This window comes from Anser anser, assembly GCF_964211835.1.
Source record: "Anser anser genome assembly, chromosome: 5".
In the NCBI taxonomy this organism is placed as follows: domain Eukaryota; kingdom Metazoa; phylum Chordata; class Aves; order Anseriformes; family Anatidae; genus Anser; species Anser anser.
Window position 1 is genome coordinate 41333179 of NC_139725.1, and position 26652 is coordinate 41359830.

General features: G+C 37.0%; 1 protein-coding gene across 10 annotated transcripts in view; it reads right to left on the reverse strand.

Moving 5' to 3' along the window:
• SLC25A21 (solute carrier family 25 member 21) overlaps positions 1–26652 on the reverse strand; it is a 253932-nt gene that overhangs the window by 42006 nt on the left and 185274 nt on the right. For all 10 annotated transcript variants that reach the window (XM_083837791.1, XM_083837795.1, XM_083837792.1 and 7 more), the window contains one exon: positions 25657–25740. In XM_083837791.1, the coding sequence (XP_083693917.1) occupies positions 25657–25740 (84 nt within the window). The remainder of the gene's footprint in view (positions 1–25656; positions 25741–26652) is intronic.

A 26652-nucleotide genomic window follows, 5' to 3' on the forward strand; every position in this document is an offset into this window, starting at 1 on the left:
CCACAAAGCATAAAGCAGTGCCTCATAATGTAATGAATACCTGTAGTTTGTAGGAAAAGCACATTCACTCCACATACAGACTCAGGATGTAGTAGTGCACAGAGCCCTGGTACTGCAGCTCGAGCCTGCTACCATTTGAGCTAAAGCAGAACTACAATAGCTGGCACTAGCAGCAGCTCATTTATCCTGTCTGCAGGTAAGCCAGCACAGCACACACACAGACAGAATAACTTTTCAAGTAAAATGAGTAGAGAAAGGAGGTAAGGAGAAAACTACAGCTTTGTATTAAGTTTAGCGTAGATACCTATCTAATTAATTCATTTTTCAAAATTATTTAAGCCTCTGGGAACGCAGCCTTCCTACAAGACGTTATACTCAAACGGCACTACATCACAACAAGTCAAGCACATAAAATCAGCTTAGAGATGACGAATAATGAAGTATTACTTGAGATTTTCAGCTTATTCACTCCATACTTGTTTGTGATGATGTGGTAAAAAAAATGCTTTGGATCTCGGTTTTAACCATTTTACTGGACATCTGGTGTTTGCTGCTTAAAGTTTCACTATTACCAGGGTCATTGTAATTCTATAGCACATCTGGGCCAAATTCCCTGGCAGATTTTAGCGAATTCTGCGGCAGTGGAAACATCTGTAGCTGCACACAGTTCCACACATACAGAATTGTGAGAAGCTGCAGAATGTTCTTGGATCTTTCACATGTCAGTGTCCAGGAAATAACCCACCAGTAATGGATTATCTTTTGGCAATTTTTTTAAAAAACTTCTGTGGGATACATCCAAATCGAGTAAAACCACACAGATTCTAATCACTAACATTTTATTTTCATCAGTTATTAAAGAAAACACTGGTTCCTCAGTTTTCATGTTTTCAGAACACACAGCATTTGGAAACATTTTCTTGTAAGTGGATGGACTGATTCAATGGACTGGCCCACTGTCACTGAAAATTTTGCGTACTGCAAATAAAGCTTAGGCTACAAGAGCTGAAGAGAGTAAGAGGAAAACTTAGCAATAGATTCCCTCAGTGAAGGACTAGATACAGTAATCATGATTTTTATCTTCTAAGGTAAAAATAAAGATTAAAAATTGTAGCATTATCACGTCCACCATTTGTGTGCAATCAACTTTTGTGTTAAAATTCTTTTAATGACATTATACCATAAAATAAGTTTCATTTACTTGCTTTAAAATGATGGTATGAAACTATTACTTGTTACAAAGAAAGGCTTGTGAGAATGAGTGCCTTGGAAGAAATAGTCTCTTACTCCCCAGACCCTGAAATATTTCTGCCAACCTGTTACATTTAAATCAATATATTACAATTGCCTGGACTTGATCCAACACTTTCCTTTGAAAAAAAAAAAAGCAGAAGGAAAAAGAAAAAAGAAAATCCTAGCACCAGCTTTCTTTCCAGTAGCATAACACATCACTGACCACCAGATGACTAACTAAATTTGTTATTTGCTGAGTCAAGTAGTTCTTGTTGTATGTGCTTAGACTGGCAAAGTGAATCATTGGACGGGTAAGACCTCATTTATATTTCAGTCTAAATTCTAAACTGAATTAAACCCTAAATTCTTAAGAACTATAGCAAAGATATTGAAGGCAATAAGGCTGGGACTGCAGTGAGTTAGCCTACAGAGTTTTTTCAGCCTCAGATGAGACTTTAAGTCATTTTACAGGGAAAGAAAAAAAAAAAAAAGCAGTATACCAGGACGTATAATGAAAATGATAAAGAGCAATAATCTGGGCAACCCATATATGTGGACAGAGCAGTGTGGAAGGGAGAGCATAAGGATGCCTAACACAGGAAGGGAGATCTATGACTAGATACAGGGTTAGAAAGATTTGGAACACATTTAATAGCTCCATTTAGTAACTACTTGTTATAGGGCAGGTTCTCTTCAGCAGCGTACCCTCTTTTAGAAATGCCTACACCTTCCCAACACAGCTTTCCCCAGCTGCTTGTTTCCATTTCTATACCACAGTCTTTCACAGTCATTTGTGCTAATATGCTTATCAGTATGACCACACTGTATGCCAGATCACTGAATAGTGGAGAGAGGAATTCAAAAAGGAAATGCAAGGTGGCTGGGAACAGTGGAATTCTTCTTCTGAAATTGAAATCTTCTTCCAAAAGAAAGAAATATATGTGGAGATGACAGGACAAGAGCAAAAGAAGCTGAAATGTCAAATTTGTGATGGATGAGTAACATCGAATATTTATGGCTTGAAATTCTGTTCAGGCTGACTGAACAGATTTTCAATAGGGATTACAAGACATTTCACTTTGCTATATTTGTTCTCATACAGGTTAAAGACAACATTGATCTTGAAGGTAGAGAATCTGAGCAGCAGGATAGGTGGAACAGACGGAAAGAGACAGAGAGGATGCCTAGAACAAGGAATTTGTGATAGTCCCAGACTGAGGCAGAAATTCCTCACTGGCGAACAGTAAAAAGACTCTGACCCTTCAAAAACAAACCATACTCCCCAAAAGGATTTCCTTTTCACCTCGAAGGACAAATCTGTGCTATCACATCTTCATCTGTATCCAATCTTGCTTAAAAAGAAGGAAAAAAACCCTCCCTCTCATACATCTAGTCATTTGTGCATTAAGAACAAATAATCCATCTTGATCCCTGACAGTGACTTGCTGAAGCTCTGAAGCATGATGTAAGTACTATCATTACTATAATGCAAACCTGCAAATGTTATAGTAAGTTTAGGGCAGTGCAAGATTTCCTGTTCTCAAAGCTTCATTCAAGAAGGGGTTTGAGTTAGGACACTAAAGGACAAATTCAGAATGAATCCTTTAGGATCTATCATTTTAATGATACACATTTTCATCTGGAAACTACATTAAATAATATTTGCAAAGACTCAGGTAATGTCCCTCCAGCAAAAGTCCCCAAGAAAAACCCCTCTAGCTGATTGTTCCAGTGTTTTTTTACATTCAGAGGAAACTGCATTTGAAGGCCGAATTGCTAAACATCCCAGGTACTGGTTGTGCTGAGCTGATACTGTGGCTGGCATGAGTCTAAAAACCTTGAATTCATAGGTGTCAGAAAACTTTTTCCATAGGTGAAAAATACAGAACAATCAAGTAAATTCTCAGTATTCCCTTTCACCACCAGAAAAACTTAACCCCTTGAACTTTATGACACAAGGCTCATTTTCCTCCCATGGCTGTTTTCTGGTGCTCTCAAATTTCTACAGCATATCTATATTTTCTTGAAGTGTTGATTCAATTCAGTATCACTTAATTTAGTGTCTTCACATTTTCTTTGAAGTGTTCAGTACTGTATCAGCTGTCTTACCAAAGTCATGGACAGAGGCAATACTTCCTTACTATTCTTTAGTTGCACACAGCAGTTTTTAAACTTTAAGATTGAGTGATCCTTTTTGCTACACTACAGTCTTATAAGCTCATGTTCATATAATTATCTTTAACTACTAATTCTTTTGGTACTACTGCTTCCCAAGACACTGCCCTTTACATTATTGATATAACAAATACAATATGAATTCTGATTACCCCATGACTTTGTATTTGCCTACATGAAAAGGCAATTAGTTTTATGATGACCTTGTAATTGGGTGTAATTTACAACAAATACCTGTTCTAATTTGCTGTCCCACCAGTGTTTGTGTTAATTGACTCACTTGCCAATTTTATTAAATGTTCACCAGGAAGGAATCAAAATACTGACTGTAAATGCTTATTTTAACTTCAACTATGTGGCTTCTTTGTTTTTATTTAACTGAAACTCTTCCCGCTCTTAATTATTGTTCCCTCCTTGACTCAGAAATACTAAGGGCTGGGCTGAATTACAAATTTGATTCCAGAGATAACGATGTCTTTGAAGCATTCCCAAACAAACCTTGAGGAAAAAAAAAAAAAGACAAAAAAGAAAAGACTTTAACTGATAATATTTCAGCAAATGTGAGAGTATTAGTTTCACATCAGTGAAATTCTGAATTCTGTCATCTGTTTGGCAGACAGAAAATTCACCCTGCCAAGATAACCGGGCCTGGTGATACCACAAATGTACTTTAGCCCATATGAAGTCCCATAGTGGAAAAATGATTGGGCTAATATTCAACTGGGCATTAAAACAAACAAACAAACAAACAAAACAAACAAAAAAACACACACACAACAAAACTGGTGGTAATCCAGAAGGGTTCCCCCTCTCTGCCTCATCACGTAGGAACACAGACTTTTTGCCAGCTGAAAAGAAGGCATAGTGTGCAGACAGGACAGAGCAACTGGGAAAGGGATTATTACTTCTTCGGTGGCAGTGCTAGTTTACTCCAAATGTGGGTGAAATCAGAACTCAATAGCCAGAGCTGTTGGAGGCAAATAGGGTAAATCCCACCTGCTGCAGCTGCCACCTGGGCAGGCACAGAAGAGAACACAACAGTCAGGGGCAGCTGAAAGGCTTGTGGGGACAGGGCCCAGTGTTTGGAGATACTTTCCTGGTCACTGGCAGGGATTCTGGCATAAAGTGGACTGTAAAATATATAAAAGCAACATGACAAAATGGCTTATTAAAGAGAAGATCACAGAGAATTGGTAAGACTGTTATCAGTAGGACTGTAGTTTACAACTTTAGCCTGAATTCAACGTGCCATTGTTACTGCTTTCACAGTTACTCAATAGAAAATGAGCTGACCTCAGCTCTCAAACTCCCGTCCATTGTAGACAGCTTTTATTTTCATAAGACATTTTCTGTAATCATGACTACGAAGTCCTTTGCTCACCTGAAGGAGAAAAAGTGGTATATAATACTATTGGATAGAAAGAAAATAGTCTGCAATATATTCTTCAAGATAAGTAATACATATTCTGAAAATAACTACTGTTTAAGAGGAGGAATATTTTACCATCATTGTTGGCATTATTCACTTACAACACTTAGAAAACAATTTACCTAAATAACATAAAACAACCAAAAGTGTGCCTTTTTTGCTTTTTCAGTGCTACAATATCCAATAGAGATTATACAAATCATTTTTGGAAGAAGTCTGTCCCACTCAGTAAACCAATCCATGACCCAAAAACAGGTGCAGAAATGCACAAAGGAGAACATGGCACAAAGTGGGAACATACAACTCTGGGCAAACAGCATATAAGGTCATTTCTTCTGGTGGCAGTGCTGGTCTAAAATACTCATGAAACTATGGCTTTGGTTAGACAGAAATCAGGATGTAGCCTATTATGTTTTCCTCTTTAACTCAATTTTTTAATGTATGGTTCACATGTTGCTATATATTATTCTCATCCAGCTGTGCTATAATAATAGCACTTTTACCCTCTCATCAGGCAGTAATTTTGAATTAAAAAGCCTCTTCTAGGGATAGCTTCTAAAGTACAACACATACCACCTCATGAATGTGGTAACTGATATGTCGACATTCCAGAGTGCTAAATAGGTGAGGATGTTGGCTTTCAGGAACAATCTCTTGCCAGATAATACTTCATTATCTGACAGACCATCTGGTTTCCAGTCCGTCAATGCTATATTAATACCGTCAGCTCTCTATGCTTGATTATTGCCCAACATTGCTATTACTTTGTAAATAACAGAACTCAAAAAAAGGAGTCTTCCAGAGACTGAGCAAGACAAATCACCACTTGCTCATGTACTTGCCATTGTCATTTTTGGACAATGGCCAAAGATAGGATTTTTTTTTTTTTAATGTGACTCGTGAATTCAGAGTACAGCATACTCCATTGTTATCAGGAGAAAGATCACTAACTTTTAATTGCACAATATATATAAACACAGCTGGCCTAGTGAGTCATTTAGTAATACAATATGCTACTCCCCAAAACTCTGTTTCAGGTGTAACCTCAGGACTCTTTCTATTCTAGTCATAGAACTCTGTGAGATTTGCAGTGATTCACTCCTAGACTACTGGGAATTTTTAAAGGAATCTTTCTTTTCTGCAATTGCAGAAAGAATGTTTGGACTGTAAATGAGAAGCTGTATCTATTGGATATCCTTTCAGTGTCTGTTCAGAGCACCCTGTTTTAAGAATGACTAATCACAAGAACGTGCAGTTCATAACTCTGTAAGCAATAATAGTTGATCTCTTTACAGTAAAATACACATTCCTCCAGTAGGAGGAATGTCACTGTGGGAATGTCATGACATTGCTGTACAAGATCATGAAGAACAATATTGGCTGCATTTTTAAAACAAAGATATACATTAAGATATGAATAAAAATAGTGTTTCATTGTAGTTAGTAATGAAATGAAATATTTATAAATATTTTATTGGATTCTAGCTGAAATACTTCTACTGTGAGCTGGGAAGCTGGTGAATACTCAGGACTCATTTGTTATCACCTCTGAGGATTTGTGTTTTGTATACAACTCCCCTTTCCACTGAAATCAACAATGAGCTTACTCACTCATGAAAGCACTCTCTCTGTTTCAGTAATCTTAACTTAAAATTTCAGATATCCTTCAGTAACTGATGTAGTCATCACTGTCAGTGCATGGTCAAAGCTAAGTATCTGGTTCAAAATCTAGATGCCTAAGGAAATCCTACAGCTAAATAAATAAATCTCAGAACAAAAAAGAAAAATCTTTTGAAAAAAGATTGCGGTTAACTTCTAGTGAAAATGCATAAATAATCAATTAAAGAAATGTTCAAAGTTTCTTATACTCTTTTTTCCACATTAATTGAATGTTTTTTCCTGTGAATACTCAAAGCACTAATGATCACATTCTTATCAGGCATGTCTGAAGTCCTTTTTCCAATAATAAAACACAAATATAAATATCAGCAAGTTACTGTAAAAGAAAGACAAAACTGTTCCAAAAAGTACTTACAACTAGATTGGATCTATCATAAATGCCTGTTTCAAATTTAATTGTTCTCCATAAGTCAGGTCAAACATGAAAAAACAGGAAACAGAAATTGTCTCAAATAACTTTCCTGTATTCCAATTTACTACTTGGTGCCTAAAAGACTCCAAAACATATGCCGCAGCCTAATTTGAATGAAGTCTGAGGTAATGACTCTTTCTCTATTTCAGAACAATAAAATGTCAGGTTAAAAGTTATGTAGACACCTACTATGCATCTCAGCAAAGGTGCAGCTGTAGATGCAACTCTGATGAAATCAGGTCAAGTTGTACAGTAGTGGACCATGCTCATTACGCTGCACAAGAGCCAGCACCATCCCAAGGGATAATAATGGGGAACTAAAGCCCTGTATCCTTTTAAAACCATGCCAGACTGCATGCACGTGCTAGCAAAATAAGCAGAGATGCTGCTGCACTGCCTCAGCAATGATGTCTATAAAAACTTGGCAAGAGGCACCGTTCTTTACTTCTACAGTCAGCGCTATCCCTGCAGCGCAGATCTGCTTTTACAGTGTGTTTTCTTTCCCAGCAAAAACAGAAATTCCTCTTCAGGGGCTGTGAATGCTCCCCTTGCTGCAGCAGTCCCCACCACCAGCTTCTGCAGACCTGCTAGCTTGGTTTCCAGGACTCTTCCCTCTCAAGTCCCACTATTCTGGGGCACCCCCACAGCATCCCAAACTTCACTACTTACAGACTGGATGCCCTGTGCTGTGGTTCATCAACCTCAAGTCCTTCATTATTCAGTCACAGAGAACCTGAGTCCAACATTGAAACTCCTAATGGGACAATATTATATATATATTGTAATGATAACTATAATATATTATGGGACAATAACATAACATGCCATAGCCTCTCAAAGTGGAAGGTCTGTGGCAAGACATCCTGCCTGCTTTCTGATCACAGCTCCTGCTCACTACAGCTTTGGGTAGACATGCACACTTGAGCTTTTACAGTGTTCATTTTCCCAGGGGATGCTGGGGAGAGAAGTGAGGGTGAAGTATCTTCAGGATGCTGTAACTACCAAAGGTGTTGTAACCCCAGGTACCCGAGGTGTTGCAATGCTGGACGAGAAACAGGCTGATAAAACTCCACAGACTCAAGCTAACAGACAGCTTTTTTAAACAAGCAGAGGAGAACTGTGTTTCATGAGCAGAGATGGGGCTGCAAATGATAAGCTTCCCAGCATGTGGTCTGCAGGACTCAGATTCACTTTGCTTAGTGGTCACTCACTGCGTCTACAGAAGTTTTAATATCCCAAGTTTTACTGCTGTGTGTATGGCCCCATGGGAAACAGTTTCTTTCATTTATGATTCATGGTTCACATGAATTCACATGGTTCACATGGTTCCCCCAAAAAGAGACACTGACTTCTCTAACAATCAAGAAGACAACCACCTACTATTTTGCAGGGAAAATGGCAGGAGGAACTGGTTACCTCTCTTAACTAAAAAGTCAGGTTCAATTCCCCTTTTCCATACCTGCAAGGGATTTCTTTAATAAACTCATTGTCATGAAGAGTTTAAGGAATACAATTAGAAGCTATGACTCTTCCATCCAGATGCACAATCACAGAGTCACAGGCCATGATCTCTGGACAAACACATCTTGAAGTACACAAAGTTGGAACAGAAATGTGAAATGAGTGTAACCAACATGAGTGTGACCACTCTCCTTCCCCTATGACTATGAGAAGAGGCTGTAAAATGGTGGTAGATCATACTACAGCAAAGAGGACTTAAGGGTCTGGATTCTTTGGGTACAGAAGAAGTAGCAATCTCCACTGCATAAAGGAAAATGTCTTTCAGAGTATCATTTTTCAAAAACAAGGTAGGAAACACAACCATACTTTACATATGGGTTTGTTTTAGGCATGGCATACAAATCCTTAGAAATGGATTGAGCCTATCAAGTATCTCCACGTGGCAACAGAGTGCACTTTCTTACAATGTAAGTTTTAGGCTTAGGTGATTTTTTTTTTCTTCTGGATATTGCTTTTTTATTTGTCTCATCATTTTAAAATCCTAGCTTTCTGGTATGGACCAAAAACAATAGTTTAACCTGGGTTAATTTTGATTTTCTAAACTAAAAAATAATCACAATTTGGAAAAATAGGATCTTATTGTTTGCTCATGGAACAGTGCATCAGTTTTCACGATACCATAATTATTGGTACAGATTTCCTGGTTTAGGTAAAATGTATCTGTGTAGAACTGGCTTAAGTAGCTTTATTAATAAACAATTCACAAGGCAGCTTTCCAGTAGCTTTTCTACTCGCCTTTTCCAAATCCTGGGGCCTTGTCCACACCCTAGCTTGCAACACATTGCCCTTTGTCCCCTTGGGGTCTGGCATGGTTGAACTTGTAGAAATATGTACATGTGTAGTGGCGCTCTGACCATGACTCTTTCCTTCCTGCACCACTCTGGGCAGCTTTATCACCTAAGTATCCCCTGTGTAGGATGATCTTTGGTTGGCTGCTAAGCAAGCATCATAGAAGGCTCTAAGGACAAAGCTGATCTTGTATTACACTTTTAAGGGTGCTTTCAAAGATTTGCTAAACGGGTGCTTAATTTAGTTTCTTTTCTGATGAAATGATTATCAGGCACCCATATGAAGTCAGCAGCAAACCCTGAAGGCTAACAGAATTCTTAGCTCATCTGTATTTTGGTGATGGGCAAGCAGCATCATTTAGATATTTTTGTTGTTGCACATGCACTTACTTAATGCTTTATAATTATCTTCTTCCTGTGAGAGATTGTCTACTCACAGGTGTTTATCAAGTGGTCTCAGGTGAATCACAGAAGCAGAAGCTTTGGTCATGCATCACTTAAGATGTAGACATCCAAGGTTAGCTGGAATGCTACTGGACATCCCCAGGTTTTATCATTGCTATCTGCAACATTCACTATGACAATGAAAACTCTTTCTAAGATTAAAAACAAGACCTGTCACAAGTGAAAAGAGTTCCAATTTTTAGAAAAAAAAAATACTAGGAAAATTTGTGTAATAGATGATGACTAGCCCATACATTTCAAATATTGCCTAAACAATCTTACTTGAATTAAAATTTTAAACAATTTCCATGATATGTAGAAAGGCTTGTTAGACACCTGTTAGCACATTATATGTATACTACTTGTATGACAGAATTATAGGTGTCTAAATTCTGCTTTCCACACTGGATATCTTAAAACCTTGGGCAACTGTAAAATTAAAAATTGTGTAATTTAATATGTTGTCTTAAACACAGGTTTGAGCAACATGACAGAAAAGTTTTAGAAAGGTAGTGGAGAAGAATTTGCTAAATAATCTGTAATTCTGCAGGTCAGTAATGAGTGTGGAAAAGTGTAGTGTTTATACAGAGCCCACGGCACTGCAGACTATAATGATCACACAGCAGGACAGAAGCAAATTTATGTGCTATGCTCTGAAAGGTAATATGAGCTTCATTTTGAATGAAATGACCTACCCAGCACAGAAGGAATCAAGGAATGTTCTAAGGAATAGGTAAGCAGCAGCAGCGTGTACTAGTCAAAGATCCTGGATTTCTTTTTTAGGAAAATATGGTTTAAAATGAATTGTATAATCTAAGCAGTAAGAGCCAGGACCAGAGCACTTTGAGTAATCTGCATTCAAATTTGCTTTTTTTCTCTACTGAAAAATAAATCCCATTGCTTACATAAACCAAAAAGAACATATTCCAGTTTTCAGATTGTCTTAATCTTACATTGTACTCTTTCAGGACCACTTTGAGAAATTTTTATTCTTCCTATCCTATCTTTGTGTCATCTTCTGGTATGAAACTCTCCTCTTTTTGCTCCTCCAAGAACCACAGCTCCCCAGATTCTATGTCAGCTACCTGTTAAGAATGTATTTCTTAGAGGAGGTCTCTCAGTGTTAACTCACAAAACCACAGACATTTCAGTGTATTTCTCCTGCCTGCTCCCTTTTCTATTCTTTTTTTTTTTTTTTCTTTTGCAGCTTGTATGTTCCTTTTCTTCTTTGTATCTGATTTAGATCATGATGGTAGCACAAAAGACATCATATAATATAAACAGAGAGCATATATAAATAATGGGAGGGAGTACATCTTTTTATAATACTACCACTACCTTGAGTACGAAACTGGGATTTTTATGGTAATTATGGGTTGAACTTCAGGGGATTATTTATCAATTAAAAATATGCATATACATTTAAGCAGCCTATGTAATTGTCTATATTATGGTAAGATGACAGTCTTACAATAAATGAGATACATATCTCCCAGAATCAGAGTATCTATTATGTCATTTGAAATAGGAGTTGCTACAGAAAACATACTAAATGGTAGGTAAGCAGCTACACAGAACGTTTATGGATGTGGTTAGAATTAACAGCTTAAACTTCAATACATTCAAAGCTAGCAACAAACAAGGTCTAAAACTTGCATATCTTTGAGCTATGCCCGGTCTTATTTTCTCACATGTACTAGCTTTATTTATGTCCTGGAATATAAAAAGGAAATTCATTATTTTTATGTTGCCAGAAAGGATTTTAATGAATTATAAGTGCTATGGACTCTATGTGAACTTCTCACAAAATTCACATGAAACACAATTCAGACTTTGGACAAGGACAGATGCTTCATAATTTTTTAACGCTATCTTCAATCAGAATAACTTCCAGAATAATGTCAACAAGTAAGTAAAGCATAAAAACAGAGCTGTCAAAGTCTGATATAGGAATAACTAAGATCATGAAAAAAAAAAAAAAAAGATATAAGAAATACTGTATTAATTTTTAACACCTCAAAATGTTACCAATTTTTTAATGCCCTCTGTTTTGATTCTTTCATGTGTGACCTATCAGGTTCTGTGATCAACTGTCTGTATGGCTCCATGTTTAATCAAACTGTTTGTGTAGGACATAAACATTAAGACATAAAGTAAGATTTATATTAAAATTATTACTTAGGTGTAAAACCATATAGAGTGAGAAATGGGAAACTATTTTAATAACAGCCTTGGGTTCCATTTCTTAAAAAACAAAGAAAATTAAAGGCCTGATACAAAGATCATGAAGTTAACAGCATACTTTCAGAAGGATGTGAATCAGGCCCTTAAAGTAGCAACTCATTTAGTACTGACTGCTAAATTTATAGCACTTCTTTATTCTCTCTAAGCATAAGAGCATCCATTCATCACACTGCAGTAACAAAGCCGTAACCTGATATATGACAAATATTACAAGCTCAATGGCTGATGTCCATTACTGACGGGACCTGCTCACCATTTAGAAAAGATTGGCACTGAAGGATTACTGAGCAAACATAGCACCTGAAAAAACTTGCATGCAGGAGTCTGTCATCAGGTGTGTGATCGAGGGCATTATCTGAGAACGCTGGCTCTTTATCTTCAGTTGGAAACTGCTGCAATTGCCAACAGTTCTCAACAAAGAGCTTCCGTCATGGAAGGCTGAGACACCGAGCCAGCCTGGTGATGGTTTACCTTCCCAAGGCTTCATTCCTTTTTATGGATCACCTGAGACCAAGCAGCACACCAGTCTTTAATAGCTTAAATAGCAGGACAACCTAGCAAACTGATGACAATCAATGGAAAACCAATCCTTTTCGGTAGAAAGACAAAATTCCAGGCATTCCCTCATGGTAACTGAGAAAGTCTTCTAAAACTGCATTTTCCCAAACCCTTCAACAGGATGCTGAGGGCAACTTTTTTGCAATTGATTCTGAGAATTTTTCAATGACTGCTAACCCTTCCAGTGTGAAACTGCTCACTAGTCCTTTTTTCATCTTTTACACCATTATAATTCTTCTTGTGAATAACTTAAACCCCTTTACCTTTTTTGTAATGCAACACTAGATAAAATTACTACTATACATTTTCTGAGAAAGCCTATGAAAACTGTTATTTGTATAAAAACACTCATTTTTCTTGTTCTGTTGGTCTAAAATTCTAGAGGTATAAAATATTATTACAGCCTTGAGAAATATTTATTATTTACAAATTATTAATATCAGCTGTTGAAATGCTGGTGGAGACATTTTATTTTTCTTAAAAGCTTAACAATATATTTAATATCCACAGAAGTTTTTGAAATGTATCTGAAGGTTTTGGTTTGCTTTTTATGTACTTTTAAACAAAAAATATTTTTTAAAAAGGATTTTTAATTAAATTACCCATTTATGAAGAAAAGATAAAAAATGAGATGAAATAGTTTAATATGTTGTAAAGTAATAAATATATACAAATCTGAATATTGTGCAATTTTTTTTTTTTGTATTTTCATAGAGACATGTTATGCAAGACTACTTTAAAACAAAGGCTCAAATGCATATTAGTTGATATTTTACTTTTAACCACAAAATTGACTCTTTTAAATCACAGTAACAATCAAAAGAATAAACATTACCTATAGGCTAAATGGTAATTTATACCAGAGATAGAAAACATTTCTAAATAAAAATGGTGTAAAAATAAGATTTTGAAATATCTATGGAATTTTTTGATAAAGTATTTTATGCAGAAGACTATTTGAATTTCTATTTTTACTTGAAGAAATGAGTGGATTTTTTATTTTCATATAAAATGGAGTTTTGGAAATAAAAAAGGTACATTGGTTGAAACTTGACTTTTGTTAAGTCAAGATATAAAATTATTTTATTAGGGTCTCAAATAATGAAAAAAATAACTTTTATTAAGAAATGTTTTAGTAGTAAGTAACCTGAGCCCATACCTACATTAGGAAGCATCTGGAGCATAGAAGTATTTCTTCCTGCCATGGAGTTCAACTACTACAGAGAACAGTGATTGGATAGTTTGGCTACCAAACTCCTATGATGAAGAAGTGTCTATTTATTATGGAAAAATCCATTTATCTGATTAAAAGAACGCCTGAAAAATCTTGATGAACTTAGGACACCCAATGTCTAATAGTCAGTGGATACACAAGTTCAGGCAAAGACAAAATATGCAAAAACAAACAGTGAAGGCAAACTGTAAAAAAAAAAAAAAAAAAAGGAAAAAAGAAAAAAAAGGCATTTCTATCCACATGGGAATTGATCTTGTATTCATAACTGGAGCTGATCTTTCAGTTAGAGTTACTGCCCCATATGCTGCATGAAAGCTTCAGAAATTTACTATGGAGTGTCAGCCTGCTTTACTGTGAAAGGAACTTTCCATGCTAGGTAGAAAGAGAATGCAACAGTACATTTCTGTGCTTATATGCATGGACTCCTGTAAGAAGATGCAGCACGTTACACAAACAGTACTCATGATTTAGGCATTTTCACAATCAATGAAAATTATTTGCACTGCATTAAAGTTATTATTTTATTTATATGGTAAAAACCAGCTGACTGTGAGTAAAATTACATAAACAAAGATTGTGAAAGCTAAAAAGCCCACATCGTATGTATTTAGAATTTTATTTTCTTGAGAGAGGCAAATGGCATGACAGTCCAGCAGACTATTTATTTTTCACAGTTTGATTTTCAGAGTCATACGAATTGCAATGTGCCCTGAAATATGAGTTAGCATTATACAGAAAATATACTCTTCTAAAATATTTCCATATGTAATGCTAATTCCTCATTTTACCTTGTTTTATTTAAGATGCATTCCATGGAAAATCTGCACATAACTGTCAAATATTCATAGCTATTTACATTGCCTTTTTGTTTGAGGTTTTTGCATTGATTTAGATGAACAGTTCCTCCTCCATTGTCAAGCATAGATATTCTCAGCAACTAGTTTACTAAATTTCTTTCAGAATGTGAAGCATGGCACACAGAAAGCCTTCAAATTGGGTAAAGAATATTGCAAACAGAAGAGCAGTTGGTGATGGTTTTAGAGAGGAATGATCGGTGTACCTAGCACTTACTGCTGCATCGGCAGCTCTACGTCTCAACAGACGGCTACCAGGGAAAGCTTCTCCTCCTAACAAAGATGCATTTTAAAAGTTTCTCATCAAAATGCTACTCAACTTCCAACATTTAAAAAGAAGCTAAAGTACTTTAGTAGGAAAAAATGGAGGATACCTATATTTTCATTTGCATAATACAAATTTGTTAATAAAAATGCTATAGAATTCTTATAATTAAACTGCCCCCAAAACATGAAAATGATGCATATTGAAAAAAAAAGTCTGCATATTCTAATAGGTAATAGTCTTACATCTTCATTATTTACAGTTAAAATTATGAGCAAATTTATACAGTGTAAAGCACAATTATTCCAGGAGTGAAAATGTTTTATCACTGAATGCAATACTTTTGTATAGAATTTTTGTCTGCAACTTTTAGACATTAAATGCTGGAGGGATTCAAATAAAGCAGAATTATATATAAATAAACAGCTGAGGATTACAGCAATCAGAAGGATTGGCATAAAAGAGAAAAAGCTTTATTTTCAGATGTAACAAGTGAAGAAAATTAAGTTAGATGAGGTAAAGACATGCTGATTAGAGAGCAGTATAATTGTGTCATTATAAATAAATATTAAATATAGTCAATATAAACATACTAAATAAATGTTGTCTGATTAGTTAGGTCAAGACGTGAAAAAATTGATCTGGATTTTTTCTTTTTTCTCCTTCAATTTACAACTTACAGACTTCTATTTTAAAAAGAAGGCTTTTGACCTGAAACGCTGCTGCTCATTTTCACATACATGTTTCCTACAACCTAAATAAAAATGCTTTACTTTGCATTTTACGCTGTCTGCCAGGTATTTCCTGTGAACATCCCATCTAAAATCTCTTGGTCCTAGTAACTAATGTCTGTAAAGAAAATCTTGGCAAAACTATAGTTCTAAGCTTCACAAGCAGCCATTTTAAACAGAAAGCTGCTTTAGTTGTGTTGACAATCACATTTTAAACTGATTCTTTCCAGATGAAAAGATGCTTTTTCAAACAATGTAATAAAAGTGTAAAGTCAGCTGTTCCAAGCATATAAAAGTGATTTATCTGTTCTCTGGTCACTGTTTTTTTCCTTGATACAGTGAAATTTTTCTTTTAAGGAATAGGTTAACAATTAATCGCTACTAGAATCGCAAATCATGGAGAAATAAACAATTTGCCTTTAAAAGAACCTCGACACATAACTGAAATTAATTTTGCATCTGAATGTGCATATGCTATTGTGATTGTGTTTATGAAATGTTAACCATTAATGGCTAGATTTACATAACAGACACACAGTTAATTTTGACAGCTGACTACTGACAATGTCACAATCAGATTTCAGAGCTATTACCTTTGATAAGAAAGAGGGTAGTGCATGGATTTCAGTTTTGTTTATCTACTTGCAGCTGAGCATGACAGCCTTGCACGGGGTTCAGGTTTGAGAAAACACTGATCCTCTGTCAGGGCTAGAAGCTGTTTCTGCTCTTTTAAACACAAGTTTAAGTCCTGGCGATTCTGATGGCAGCATATACACGCCATTTCGGAACAAGAAAGTTGTGTAGGGACAGATCCCCCTGAAGCGGCACGATCCAGATGTATGACTTAACAGAATTCAGCCTCTTAATCTTAAAACAGCAATTCATTAAATCTTCGCTCAGAGGATGTGCAGCCTCGGCTGCGACTACTGTTGGTTGTGTTTCGGTTCCTGACCTGAAAGCTTTTCACTAGCTGAGAATTTTCTTACAGCCCTGGATAAGCCAACAAAGCCCTGCAGATGGGCAACACTCACAGCGTGGGGTGTTTGAGCACCTCCCTGCTTTCCAGCCCTAGATGGCTCTCTGCTCAGCATCTCGGCTGCCCACTTTCCGCCCGGAGCCCACCTCTCCGAGTGCCGTGGGCTCGGGGCTTGTCTGCAGCCCCACAGTACGGCCCCATGCAGGGCGAAATTGCCCCTGCCGAGGCCCCGGGGACAAGCCTCTGCTTGGGAACGTCCCAGTCACCGCTGTCAAACACTGCAGCCCCTCGTGACGAGCTGCTTAGCTGAAGCAGGGGGTATTCATGGCCATTTTCCCGGTCTACAAAATTTGGCAGTTATGTTCTTCACACTCAGAGAACATAAACATGTTCAGAGAGTACAGTGATGCAGCACAGTATAATATTTTCCCATACACTAGGCTAACAGGAGTTTTTTAAAAAAGCGAAATTATTACATTGATCTCTTTAAACAAAATGACTAATACGTCTGAATGCAGCAGGAACCTAAGTTGGTAAAATGATAAATATTCCTGAATGTTCAAATCATAAGGAATAAAAATTAAAGGTCTGCTGCTATTTTGCTAACTAGAGTAGATAAAGATAGATTGTAAATAACCTTCAGTAGGTATCCCCTTACTACTGTAATCTTATAATGCAGTCATATAATTCCAAACTGAACCCATAGGAACTACTGTTATAAATATAGTAATATAAAGAATTGTATTTATGCTGCATTAGTAGAACACACATACACCCAAGGAATCATAGCTTTCAGATTAAAACAAACTGATGGTGAAAAAATCGGAATCTTAATAAATACAACCTGAACCTTTAAAAAATACAAACCAGACACTTACCAAGTGTAAACTGGCCATTCCAGTGGCCATAGCAAACAGTAACAACTAATGACAGTTAATGTCTGGCCTGTTTATGTCTAAGGTGCTTATAAGATTTATATAATTTTATTGTGTTCTGTTCTGTTCCTATGGGAAATAAATGAACATGCACTTTATCTTTAAAGCAGCTGATTCTCAGAAGTGATTCCCTAAAAGTGTCCTTGTTTACTCTGTTGCCATATATACTAGATCAAATGTTGTAAGTAAAATGTCCGTCCATCACTAATAAAAATGTGATTGGCCAAATGCTGCCCATAGTTACACCAGTGCAACCTCATTGTATTTCAGAAAGCTACACACATAAAACTGGGAATAAAAGTTTTTCACATTCCAGAGCCATTTCTTATGTTTTCAAGTGTTAACATATGAAGATGGGGGTAGGGAACCTACAGTGAGGAACAGAGAATTCCTGCCTGAGCAGGATGATGAAAACCTGATGACAGTAACATCACTATAAATGCTGCTGACTATCTGCAGAGAGTGCAGTCCATTGAACAGGGCACCAGTCTTGCAGTCAGGATATCTGACTACAGGCTTAAAACTGCCACTAGCTCCACGTATGACCTTGGACAAACCACCTCACAAAAGGGATTGCCAAAAGTTTTCAAACCCCTTCTGAATTAGGAGCTTAAATCAAAGAATGCAATTTTGTGTCCAACACACATGTTCCTCAGAGCTCTGATATTAACATGTTACTATGGGGCAAACAAATTACCCAGTATCAGTCTGCTCCATGACAAACATCTGTGTTCATGCTCCTGTCCAGACCTACTCTACTGCCTGGCACCTTAAACCCCAGTATCCCCATCTGCATAAATGAGATAATGATACTTCTTTCTTCTGTAGAGCATTTTGAGACCTAGAGATTAAAAGAGCAGTTTTCATCTTTTTTTTTTTCTTCTTTTTTTTTTTTTTCTCATGACTGACTACTGTTGCAAAAAGCATCCGGAGTCACTTGGGACTGGGCAAAACTTCACTGGATTATGAACTGGGTAAGTTTTGTCTACTAAGAGACTACGTAAATGTATGAATATTTTACAAATAGGCATGCATATGCATGCGAACGTGCATTTTAAAACACTATGAGGGATAAGAATTTCCTGACATTTTTGCGGTCTTTACTAGGACATGAGACAAAGTTTAAATATCAAATGCAAATGTTAATTTAATGAAGATAGCACAATACACATCACCTTCACATAACTAAAGATCTCTGCTTTGTGGCCATACTTGATCTAAACCCTTGCAAGCATAATATAAATCACAATCTTAAAGTAAATAATCAGGAAAAATCTGTCAGTTAACTTTTTTGCCTTCCTTGTCTCTAATCTTAAAAGCAGTCTTATAATAATAATTGATAATTTTAACCAGGACTGTTCCACCATTTAAATTTTATGTCTTGAAACCACAATATACAACCAAACGAAACTGAAAATAGTAAGACCATGTAAGTATGATATTACACACAGGCCTATATAGAGTAAGGCATGGGGCAAAGTTAGACTAAATGGCATCAAGAACAGCTATGCAGTATATTACTCTGCACGTATACATAGTGGATTATGAAAAAGGAACTCCTGCTAATTACTAAAGGACTGTGGTGGTTTAACCCGGCTGGCAGCTAAACGCCACACAGACGTTCGCTCACCCTCCCCCCTCCCTCTCTGGGATGGGGGAGAGAAACGGGAAAGTGAAGCCTGTGAGTTGAGATAAAGACAGTTTATTAAGACAGGAAAATAACAATAACAATAATAATAATAGTAATAATGATAATAGTATTATTAATAATAATGTGTATGAAACAAGTGATGTACAATGCAATTGCTCACCACCCGTTGACCGATGCCCAGCCTATCCCCGAGCAGCCGGCCCCCCACCCCGGACAGCCACCCCTATATATTGTTTAGCATGACGTCAGATGGTATGGAATATCCTTTTGGCCAGTTTGGGTCAGCTGTCCCGGGTCTGTCCCCTCCCAACTCCTGCTGCACCCCTAGCCTGCTCGCTGGCAGACAGAGCAAGAAGCTGAAAAGTCCTTGGCTTGGTGTAAGCACTGCTCTGCAACAATTAAAACATCAGCATGTTATCAGTGCTCTTCTCATCCTAATCCAAAACATAGCACCCTACCAGCTACTAGGAGGAAAATTAACTCTGTCCTAACTGGAACCAGGACACCCAGAAAAATTCTGAAATTTTCATCATGTGGCACCAAGAGGCTGAAGTCTGCTAAGGCATCTTTTTTCTTTTCCCTACAGGTCCATGAGCCCCATTCCCCAGAAGGCCACATGAATCCTGTCTTCCAAACCACACCAAGAACTCTTCAGAAGAGAGTGCAATGGCTGAGAAATGCCATGGCTTGCCTGTAGAGGGGCTGTAATATCAAAGTCTCAACCAGTGGAAGAAATGTTAAAGCAAATGGAGTCCCTCACTTCTGAAAGTAAATGTATAGATTCAACAGTTGATATTTTTTAATTATGTACTAAAAGAACTTGTGATTACCCCAGCTATATTTTTCAGGCTCATTCTCCCTGAAAATGCACAAATACTAGATTTCCTAAATTTGAGATTTCTTCTTCAAAGATACGCAAAGCAAGCACAAGGATTCAGGTATTCAAAAATTCAGCTCTAAGACTTTGATTTTTGTCCACAAAAGCCAAGAGATTTTATACAGATTCACAGTTTAAGTCAACACACCGTTCTTCAAAATCTCGGTTATAGTTCTCATAGGATGTTACAAAGCTTCAATAATAATTTAAGTTTCAGATGATATTATTTCACATGGGAATGCGATAATTTTTTCAACAGTATGTCACAAAGATGCTGATGTAGCATAATGTGACCCACAGAATAATTGTACATGTGGGATAAAGAGAGGGAAAATTAGTGATATACTATATATTGCTATATATGGTCTACGTGGATTCATCAGGATAGGTACAGAAAGATATTTTGGCACTGTAGTGTGTCCAGGCCTTGGGCACCCAGCACAACAAAGATGTTGATCTGTTAGAGTGGGTCCAGAGGAGGGCCACAAAGACGATCAAAGGGCTGGAGCACCTCTCCTATGTAGAAAGGCTGAGAGAGCTGGGTCTGTTCAGCCTAAAGAAGAGAAGGCTCCAGAGGAACCTCATTGCAACCTTTCAGTACTTGAAGGGGACGTAAAAATGATGGGAAGCAACTCTTTGCTCAATCAGATAATGACAGAATGAGGAGGAATGTTTTTAAACTAAAAGAGAGGAGATTTAGGTTAGAGGTTAGGAGGAAACTCTTCACTGTAAGGATGGTGAGGCACTGGAACAGGCTGTCCAGAGAGGTTGTGGATGCCCCATCCCTGGAGGTGTTCAAGGCCAGGTTGGATGAGGCCCTGAGCAACCTGATGGCTTCCCTGCCTATGGCAAGGGGGTTGGAATTAGATGATCTTTGAGGTCCCTTCCAACCCAAGCCACTCTATGATTCTATGGTTCTATGATTTTAGCAAGACTTGTACTAAGTATTTGTTTGTAGGTAGACCTGTAGGGCAGACCTGTAGGGCTAGAAAAGAGACAGAACTATGTATAGGTATTTTTGAAGTACCAGTGCTAGCAGACCTTTCTCAGGGTTCACATGGAAGTTACTGTTCCTGTAGTAGTGGGCAACAGGGAAAATGTGCTTTCAGTTTGCTAGATCACAGGTCTTTGAAAGTGCCAGTGCAGGCGGGTCTATATGAAGAAACCAGGTTCCTGAAGGTAGCAAGTGAGCATGGGTCCAAGTTCACTTCTGCACTCCTGGTGCTAAAAAGAAATCAAAGAGTGGGGTAGATAGCTGTGGAAGGAAATAACATCTTAATCTACCACTTTTGCTTGCCTCAGAGCACTTAAGTCAGATCCTAAGTCTGGTCTTTTGATACCAGAGGAATTTATGCCTCCAGTAAGTGGAAATGAATCTCTGCTTCATAGCTGCTAGCTGGGAAAAGGGATTTTTGGCATGACTGACCATGCCACACTTCCCCGGTCAGCAATTTCATTGAAGGATTCATGCACAAGGTAGCCAAGTATTTGTATCTTGTATAACATTTATTTGGCAGCCCTTTGATAAGTCTCCTCAGCCCAGCTGGAAGAGCACACATCCAGCTGGGCCCCAGGAATGGGTGGTGATGACTGCTGGTGAGTGCCAGAGGCTGAAGCTTGCCTGCAGGGCTGGCAATCCTGCAAGTCTCCTTTCCTGACCTGTTGGCAATTAGAAGCAGCAGAGCATCATCTGCAGCTAGCTGGGAGAGCCAGGTCTCAAGAGCACTGCTATAGTCTTTCAGGCACTTGTCACCATGATAGACAGCCAAGGGATAGAGGCAGGACAAAGGAGAATGCTAGCAAATTCCTTAATCAACGAATGATCGCTGTTATCATATAAGCCAGGAACCCTCCAGCTTCTGCACATTTGCTGACAACTCAGCATTCATCCAGCTCCTGCTTAGCCTTGGCTGTTCTCCCACCTACTCCACCCATAGCTGACAAGTTTTGTGCAGCTTTAAAGCCTAATCCCACTAATGTATGAGTCAGGGTGCTGCTTATTAAAAGAAAGGTGTGTGGTCATACAGGCAGGCATTTATAGGTATAAGAGTGTGGTATGAGAGTATGAGGCAAAGCTGAGAAGAAGACAGAAATAGTTATAAAGCTTATTGGGCTTTTTTATTAGGAGGTAATTGTTCCTTCCCAAACCAAATTCAGCATTAATAATCAAATAACCCAGCAGAAGTAATGAGGTCTCAAATGATCAATGACTATTCTGTTTTGTATTTTCCCAGGACCATCTAGGTCTAAGAAAAGCTAACAGCCCTTTAAACTGTACCTTTAATAAATGTTGAGTTTCAAAAGTGGAAACCAGGACACTGCTACCCTTTCTGTTTCAGGCAAGCTAACCAATGAATGAGAAAGTAACAGGCACTTGACTGGGTGCCTATCAAAAAAGCCAACTGTAAGCCAGAACATTTATTGTTAAAATAATGAGCCCATGAAAATCTAAGTTTATATGAAAAAAGTTGTTTACAGACCCAAAATAACAGCATCTATCTAAAATGGTGGATGCAACTCTAAATTAAGATAGTGCAGATGGACATAATTTCCATTCTTAATATGAGACAACGCCATGTGTCTTTAATATAAATGCAACATATACATTCAGCTAGACTGTTGGTTTATTCTGACATTTCATATTCAAACCTAAGTTGTTATCAAAGAAGTGAGTGATTACAAATGCAGTGAAAATGGCAACAATGCAAACATTTGTCAACAAACATGATCAACCCCTTAGGACCTCTAAGAACCTTTTAGGTCCTTATTTGTAGGACCTAAAAAGAATGAAAAGCTTTCTCTGTTAATGGTTTCAGGTAATCCTCTATCCAAACATTTTCCCCAGTAAACATCAGATTATTTTTATGTTAGCTGTAAAGATGTCACTCCTCAATAAACAGATACACTCCTGGTGGTTTTGCCTCTGCTGTCGAAGATCTGTCAATACATGCAGCATCTCATAAGTGAAACCAGAGAAATTCAGATGCAAGGTTCCTAACAAATACTGCTAAACAAAGGCTGGTCACCACAGAAGTGGATTTGCAGAGCTGCAGTCCCTGTGCAATTGGCAGTGACTGGAAGGTTTCAGCACAAGTCTGCAAAAGCCCTGAAGTGGATATTCCTAACTCCATTTAATAGACAGCTATGTCACCTCTAATGCTATGCTAGACTGACCCTTCCTTTAGTGAGTCTCACTTAAATTTTATGTTTTGTGGCTCCTGTTTTCTTGTAAGACAAGAAAAGAGTTCAAGGGATGGATCCTTCTTTGAAGATTTTAATTCCCTGTGGAGAAAATTTATTTCCATCTAAAGAACTCTTCAAAGTTTGGGAGCTGGGGGAAGGGAGCTTTTGTAGAGGTTTTTTATTTTTTCCTGTGTTTTTTGTTTAAGAAACTTTTAATGTTTTGTGAAGACAAAGGAAACCTCATATTCTTTGAAAAGGACAGAATTCTATTAGTGGAAATATTTTATCTGCAATTGTCCTTATAACAGAGAGAAAATCAGAGGGATGGTTAAAGAAATCCTGGCCACCATTTCCAATGAAGCAGTTTGTCACGAAATCACTAGATTGTTACTATAATGCTGCAGTAACATAATACTGGTCAATCTTCAGTAAGAGAGATTGCAGCAAATTAAACTTTTGCATATATGTTAATAAACATGATAAGTACTTATTAGGTCAATCCCACAAATCTACTCTTCATATAACCTGAACAAGGTCAAAATATTAAGGCATTAGACATATCTGTCTGAACTGGGCTTGGACATCTTAGCTCGCCATAGTTGCTACTATTGAAAATGTCACTACAGAAGAGCATAAGCACTATTCTCAGATGTAAATATTTTCAGGTGCAGGCCATTAGTAACATTTCTTTTTCTGACATGTTCCCTTATTTCATGAATTTGTTTTGTGATAAACTTAATGTAAAGTCACATACACGGCAGTAGGCAACTCTGAGCGCTGGAGAGAGGTGCATAAATCCCTTATATAGTCAGTATAAACAGAATTGGATCTCTCTAAAAATCAGTATAAAAATGCTGAAGGGGATTTTATTTGGGGCTAGCCAATATGCAATAAACATGGGGCATGAAAAAATTTCTTTTACCCTTCTCCCAGTTCACACACCTGAATCTGGACACTTCATATATTGTTTTTATTTGCTTGGTATCTAAATATGAAGCCCTTTCTTGGTGCTCTATTCTGCATATTTTTGTGATCACCCAAGGAGAGGTTCAAGAATTGAATTCAAAATAATTCAATTTAGGTTCAAGATTTCCACTAACTTAAAGATTTCGCAGTCATCTCTCTTGCTTCCCCCAAAGTGTCATAATCAGCAAACTTCAGAAATGGGATAATTTGCATAGGTGGGAATAACAGATTCAAGGATTCAGAGAAGTTTGTTAGGATTAGTTGATTACTTTTGTTTATTGTTAGCCAAAGTTTAAGATTATATTGTATCTGATATTCTCCTCCTTTTTCCCTTGTGCTTACTACTGATGACTGTTTTAATGTGACATTCTGTTTCTAACTGACAAATACTGCAGATAACGGCAAACGTGACAACTTCCTCTCTTTGCAACTTTAGTGAAACATCTCTACATCTCTCCTTACTTTAGCAATTCAAACTACCTACTTCTATATCTGTGTACTTATGTAAGGTAGTTTAGCTAAATCTCGCTACAAGAAACAATATTGGTCTAGTTCATTTTCACTGCTGGCCTCTCCTATGTTTTACCAGTACAACTTGTGGACACAAGAAGTCTGATCCCTGTTGCACCTCTGCTGCTTCCATATGTGGCATCTATGCCACTATATATGATCACAATTCCATTTTGATCAATATATGGACAAAATACTGGTTGCTGTTGCGTTTACAAAGTTGTTATGGAAAGCCTGTCAGCTATTCAAAACTGGCATTGACTAATTAGAGTTACCTTGATTAAAGGCTAGCTCCCAAAGAGCTCCTGTGGATAACAGGCTTAACTTTAAGCATGTGATCAGTCCCATTACATTCACTAGCTTTAACAGGACTGAACATAAAATTAAGCATGTATTTAAATGCCTCTCTGGATCACAGCCCAAGTCCCTTAGAAGAGCTCTGGCTCAGAACGGTGTAACCTTCTAAAGGTTCAGGTGACTAAGAACCATAAATCCTTTTCCACATTCTGTCAAATTGAAAAGTTGTGTAATTTTACTCACACAGGTCTTGGAAACATTGCCTACCACAGCTAACTGGGAATGCCAGTTCATCAGAGGTTGGAAACAAGTACTCCACTGAACTCAGGCTCAGACTGAGCTCATTCAGAAAACAAGATAAAACAACCATTCAGAAAACAAGATAAAATAACCAAGATACTGAATTGCACTGATGTGGCCATCCCGCTGGCAGTACCGAGGCAGAGTTTGCCCAAGTATCTCTGCACAGCTGTGTATCACAGTTTTTTAAACATATCCTAATAGCAAAATTTGGTATTGTGAGTGTGAGTAATGTTAGGACTTTGCAAATTGTGCTCGTTATGTAAGACTAAATGTTTGCCAAATTCTGGCAATTGCATAAAGGGTGGAATATAAAGAGGATCTAATGTCTGGAAAATAGGTGATTAAAAAAGGTCACATAAAATTGACAATTTTAAAAACATATACTCTTACCCTTCTCTCTGGAAAATAGTCCTAAAAGAGTCCCCCAGGCTCTTGTAACTGGTCGGATCAGTTTTCCCTCTTTGAATTTGGAACCTAAAAAAAAAAAAATACAATTTACATCACAGCATGAGGAGTTAGGGATTTTAAGTTACTTTTAACTTTCCAATTATTATATAAAAGAAGTTTTAAAGGTTACTTAATGTATCTGATTCATTATTATATACTGTTCCTGATATACTTATTAACACTGTTTTCATAGAAGCTGTTAAACTAAGGAAAAATAGAGCTTTAGTAGTAACTTTTTTTTTGTAGTTTATGGAACTCACAGTATAACTATCACCTTTGACATTTACACCTCTTTCTAGTTGTTTGAAAAATAAGCTGTTAACCCTGTGCCTGATCCAAAGCCCATTGAAATTAATGGGAGTCTTTGAATCAGACCCTGTTTTTGAAAATCTGAAACGGAATACTGTCATGTATTTCACTATGAAATTAATCCACTGTGCAGTTTTGTTCTTTTTATATCTGATGCAACTACAATAAAAATCAACCAGGGACATGACCAGAAATTACAGCATCATTCATTTTTTGTAATTTATTAATAAGATGAACAATAAAACAAAGCAATGAATTCTTTTAATTCTTTTAATTAAAACCTTGTTTTCTCTATTCATATTCTGACAGTGATAAAGATTTCAACAGAAAGGCCTTGAAAGGAAAATCAAGATTATGATTTAAGACTGTAAACATCTTGTTATTTACAATTTCTGTATTTGTTAAACAGTAAGTTTAACAAACTATATTATTTTATTCAATACCCCAGTCAGATTATCCTACTTCTTGTATAGCATGTAGAAATTTTGAAAGCCTTTTTTTTGAAAAAAAAAAAAAAAAGAACACTGATATTAGCAAATCCAATCTACGAGAAGTCTTTATCAGTCAATCAATAAGTTGGCTTTATCACTAAGTACAATACAAATTCTACACAGCAAAAAAATAGTTTCA